Consider the following 5,742-nt stretch of genomic DNA (forward strand, 5'->3'; position numbering starts at 1 on the left):
CCACAAAAAATGGTTAAGAGGTTAATGTAACCATTAAGAGGCTTATTTTTTTTGCCAAACCACCCTTACCTCTTACCGATTAAGAGGTTGGCTCTTAATGTCACCATTAAGAGCCAAACAAACAGCCCCTTAGTTTGTAAGTTAGAGGTTGATGGAGGGAAGAAAGAAGATATAATGATAAGCTTACATTTCAAATTAAATATTTTACTTCAATTATAGATGGCACTTATAAGTTGTAATCTCTTTTCAAAACATAAATTAGGGATTTGAACTTTAAAAAGAAAAGTTCTAAATTTAGGAGTCATTTAACAAACACTTATCTGGTAAGGCGTCTATTAGTAAAATTAACACTATCACTTGTTTACTAGATAAGATTTATGTCCATCAAAACGGCATCATATGCAGCAATTTTCCCGGTAAGCGCTAACTGTGGTAAGAGTCATTGTCCTCACTTATCGGATAAGACTTGATTATTGTCTTGACTCTTACCAGGTGAGATTCTTGGTCTTTGCACATCCATCCGGTAATAATTGCCTATCTAAGTAAGCGTTTGATAAACGGTCTCTTAATGAGCCGTAAGACATGACCTATGTATATCATATATATAATTATATATACACATTGATGTTTTCTACTACTATTGTTTTTCATTATTATTACTGAAATAATAATAATAATTAAAATAAAATAAATAAATATCCTGTATGGAAATGTGGATTAATGTTTTGAGAAGAGTGTTTTCATGGATGAAAAAACATGTGTTTTTGAATCGGAAGGTAAAAGGTTTACTCAGAAAAGTTACCCTGGAAATTTACGGAATAAACTATTTTTTATATTTTTAATCCACTACTAAACAGTCATGCTGACCGAATAACCTATTAAACTCGTTAAGTTGCTAAGAAACAAGCCATAACACGGCATAACGTAACTCGGAAACATGTATTTTAATTGTGTAAAATTCAAAATATGATCTCAAAACTCAGCAAAACTTTAATCATCATAATAACCACCGAAATGAACATCAAATGCAAGAAAACTCCAAAAAGAGGATTTAGATTCATACCAAAATCCAATTACTCCTTCATACCTTCATCTTCTTCCGCTTCGCCTTGTATTTCAAGATCCGCAAGCAGCTCTTCCAGTGGCACCGAAGGCGCATCCTCCTCGCCATCAGTCACCGACGCCATTTCCGACGGCTGATATTCCTTATTTCGATACAACGATATATTAAACCTCAACTCCGGATTCTCTTCAAGATCTCTAATAAACTGTTCATAATCCGCGTTCCTTTTTTCTTCGTCCGCTCTACCCCTGGTTTCGCTAGCATCAACCTCCATATTAAGCGATTTAAGCTTCCAAGAACGCGGCTTTCCGCGTTTCTTTTGTCTCTTTTCCTCGTAACTTTTCTTGATCAAGATCACTTCTGGGATCACGAGACCTTTATACGTATCCAGCTCCATATCATTGCTGTTAGCAGCATGCATATCATAACCAAGAGCATAATCACCGGCATTTAGAAGATGTCCCAAATGAGTCCTTACGAAAAACATGGTATCGTTTTTCCCAAAATCAGAAACACGAGCCACCTGGACATCAGCCAAGACATACTTTGAACCACCAACATTGACCTCCGATGAAATGGGATCGACATCCAAGACAACGTATTCCACAAGTTGTTTAGAGGAAAGAAGGGAAGTAAACGACGTCCGCCAGTATTGGTCCGCATCAAGAAAACAGTGGCGGAGTGTAAGTGGATCAAGTAAAGCGATAACGTTGCTGATTTTTGTGCAGATGACGATTGGGCCGAGGTTTCCGAGACTGGCAGCGAGTTTTGGCGGGAGACAAATCAAATCTTCACGACAAATTGGACAGATTTCGACGGAAAATGTGTACTTGTAGTTGTAGCTGTTGCTTTTTGAATCCTGGGACACGAGTTGCTTGTCGCTGCGGCTCTTAATTGGAACAACTTTCTGCACGAATTCCACAAACTTAACTGCATGACTACGGTTGGAAAAAAAGAAATCGATCCCACGATCCATTTGTCTGATTCTGATGGCTCTGACAGCAGCATCATGTTTTAGGATAAGTTGCTCCAAATAAAAGAACGTCCGTCTGTGAGAAACATGTTGCCTTAGCTGCACGGCTGCCACCCACTGATCGGGATTAGCTTGGACTTTAGAACAGGACTCGCACATTTGATCCTGAACAACATACTCAACTAAAAAGGCTTGCTCAAGAACAGCTCCATTGAGAACCTCTTTTTGAACTCTAAGTTTGACTTTAATCCTCTTGGAATGGGGTTCAGTCCAAATGAATTCGGCGTGAATCAACCTAACTTTATTCAGATTCTTTAATCTCTTAACGCAGAAAGTTAAGAGTTCTTTAGATTCTACCTGCGCTTTAAGCCAAGTTCTTGGTGGCTGCAAGTAGCAATCACATTCTGGGCAGTGAATGATGATGACATGCTTCTGTAAACCCTCTGTAATGTCTATTTCAGAACGTAGACATTTAACACACATATTGGCAGCATTCGGGGCCATCAAAATGCCACATTTGCAACATAAAACAGTACCTACGGTTTGGTGTACCGTAAACATTCCCGCTTCTCCAGCCATTGCTGCCAACAGAAGTAAGCAAAACAAACATCACTTAGAAGAGCAAGATTCTAAGACGATAACATGCTAATCAAAAATTCATCAAAACTCCAAAATTTGATCCATCTAGACTACACTTAGGGCTGTTCAGTTCGTTTTCTGTTAAGACCTGTATAGATATAGTATTGATATAGTTGTCTATATATTAACAGATAAGTTGTTCGGTTGTTGTGCTGAATAAACAGTCTGAATGTCAGAAATGACCATTTTACCCCCAACCTATATTAAACACTATTAAAGCATTTGTTTGATAGAAATGTTGAATATTTGACTTTGAATGGTTAAAAAATATCAATTCAAAGTTTTTTTAAATAAATCAATTTACCAAATCCTATCAAACCCAAATTAGAACAATTTCATTCTCAAAAATATCAAGCCCTAATATTTTTTCAAATCTAAAATCTTTAATTGTTGGTGGGATTTTTGATGTTATTGAGGATGAGATTGTTTGTTAAAAAAAGGGTATTTAAGTAAAAAGTTTGGCTGAATGTAGACAAGTGCCCTTTCTCAAGTTGTCCAAATAAGCTCTTGATTTCCAGATTAAGAGCCGAACAATCATTTATGGCTGAGCGAATAAGCTATATGGGCTATACAGCCCAGTTGGTGCAAATCAGGCCCGTCCCTTGGCCTGTTACATCTAAGATATAGAACAGGGTCCCCCAACATTTTGGGGTCCAAATTTTTCACAGGCCAGTCAATGGTATTAGGTCGATTCCAGGCCCTAGCTAGCACTGCGTAACGAAGAACGAGAGGCGTGGCGAGAGCGATACCGGATACCTCGCCTTGATCTCCCCTCTCCTCTCTATCTTATCGAGTATCAATTGTCGATTGAAATCTCCAAAGATGGCTGATGATTCGGTTTCAGATATGCAACGGCAACGTCAACAACAGTTAGATTTTAGAGGATTTTTCTTGTTTTGTATAAGTATAACATGTTCGGTCTATTTGTCGATTACTCATTACTCGATTGCTATTCATCTCTTCTCAAATCTCATAATCTCAACGGCTCAACGATTGGTCGATTACTCGATTGCTATTTGCTAATTTGCTTCCCATCATCACAAAATCTCAATTCTGAAATTGGATATTCGTATCTTTGTTGGTTGGACTCTTGGTCGATTTTAACCTAATTCCTAAAGTGAGGTAAATTCCACTCAGAAATCTTTAACACATGATTCTTGTTATCTTGTATGATTTTTGTGTAAGAAAATTGAAAACTTGTTCATTGTTTAGACTTTAGAATCTCAAGTTTTTTACAGTTCTACTCTAGATCGATTGCTGCTCCCTGGCCTCTGCTACCTTTATCTATTTCATGGTTACTTATGTAGTTGTGTTATAATTTATTAATGAAGCATTCAGCAACATTATTTGTAGCAATACAGTACCACACATTGATGAATAACTAGACAAGCACACAATATAAATGCTTAGAAACACTACGGAAATAGGCCTTAACAAAGAACCAGGAGAACAAAGTATAAACACTGTTATAACATCAGAGTATAGAAACAAATCATTTGCTAAAACAAATGTTCACTTGAATAGCTCCCAATCCAAAATTAGTTAAGAGACAGAGAAAACAGATTTGATGCTAAAACAGATGCTCACTTAATTTCTGCTATATTAGATGAAACTTTGGCTGCCCACTGGTGCTGTGGTGCATAACTCAGATTTGATGCATACAGTACAACCAGCTGATTTTTTGATATATATATATATATATATATATATACACATATAGTATAATAGGGCCTCCAAAAAGATTGGGACGGCCCTGGTGCAAATGCTAAAAATCTGTTCATGTTTATCACCCACAATTGGTTATATCCTTCATTTTCAAAGTGTATTCTCTAAATAACTTGCAGGAAAAACTTATTTTCAACCAAATACCCCAATTAGACTCCAGATGTGACTATTCTCATTCTATATAAATCTGCTCAATCATACCATTCACAATTACACATACTCAATTTTTGCAAATGTTCAATGGTAGACTCTAATCGTAGAGAGGAGAGGAGCACTTTGGAAGAGATTAGATATCAAACACACATATGTGTTTCTTGCTCGCATGCAATATTATAGATCATGCTTCCGAGGTGAACAATTTCATTGTCATACAACAGACTTATTCCTTCAACTAATTCTACAAGATAAGCTCATTTTTACATCCAAATAACTCATTGATACTACTATATGTCCTGAGTAAGCTGATAAAACTTTATCAAAGCAGCAGAATAACCATCATGTCAGTTCCCTAAATAAAGGATCACGATTTATATCTAGTCTCTGTCAAACCTAGAACCATACGAAATGCAAAATCCATATGAAAATTCTAAATTTTAACACCAAACATCTTTCCAAGTTTATAATTGACATGAAAGCTGCAAACCTAACTCCAATTTTACGATGAATCGCAACGACATTTGTAAATTTTGAAAAATCTAAAATCCGTAATAACATTTCACGGTGCAAAATCAAACGAGACCAATTTCAAAGAAAAAATCGAACGGTAGGACTTGTTTCGAAGCAGATAGAGTATGCGTTTGTGTCCCCAATTCGTGAATTCCATAAAAGGCAGGAATCAATGAGCTCGCAGCTAAAAACACGATTTAATACGTAAAAACATATAATTTGAGATCAAAATCAAAACGACAAATTAAAAGAACAAAAAACCGAATTTACGCAGTCATCTAATTGGCAATTAACACAGACCGAGAAATCGCAGTTCGTGTACACAACTACTGACCAAATTATATTGAAAGCATGTGAAATTTGGACCGAGTGAAAGAGATCGTACCAGTAGACTTGCAGGAAGGTGGTTGAAGACGGAGGGAGGAATAAGAAACCCTGATCGATGGTTTTAGGGTTTCAAGGGTCGGTTAAGGGTTTTGTGATTTAACAGGGGACTGCTAATGACATACGGTGATAAATGCAAATTGAATCATAATTAATGCCGGAAAAATCTAAATAATTTCAATCAATTTAGTTTTTGGAATGATTAAATCAGTTTTTGAAATGGTTAAATCTTTTTTGGATAAATTTTTAAAGAAAAAATAAGTTTTTGGATATTTCAAACTTTGTTAAATAA

General features: G+C 36.2%; 1 protein-coding gene across 1 annotated transcript; it reads right to left on the minus strand.

Annotated features, from left to right (window-relative positions):
• Positions 1–863: 863 nt before the first annotated feature.
• Positions 864–5,519, minus strand: LOC112523498 (60S ribosomal export protein NMD3-like). Its single transcript, XM_025133121.1, has 2 exons — positions 5,452–5,519; positions 864–2,617 (listed from the first exon to the last, which is right to left on the minus strand). The coding sequence occupies exon 2, from the start codon at positions 2,613–2,615 to the stop codon at positions 1,074–1,076; it is 1,542 nt and encodes a 513-aa protein (XP_024988889.1). The 5' UTR covers positions 2,616–2,617; positions 5,452–5,519; the 3' UTR covers positions 864–1,073.
• Positions 5,520–5,742: the final 223 nt, after the last annotated feature.

This window comes from Cynara cardunculus (assembly GCF_001531365.2).
Source record: "Cynara cardunculus var. scolymus isolate 2C chromosome LG 12, CcrdV1, whole genome shotgun sequence".
NCBI lineage: Eukaryota > Viridiplantae > Streptophyta > Magnoliopsida > Asterales > Asteraceae > Cynara > Cynara cardunculus.

Excerpts from the sequence above, each read along its gene's own strand:
- LOC112523498 (XM_025133121.1), bottom strand. The coding sequence starts at position 2,615 with ATGGCTGGAGAAGCGGGAATGTTTACGGTACACCAAACCGTAGGTACT.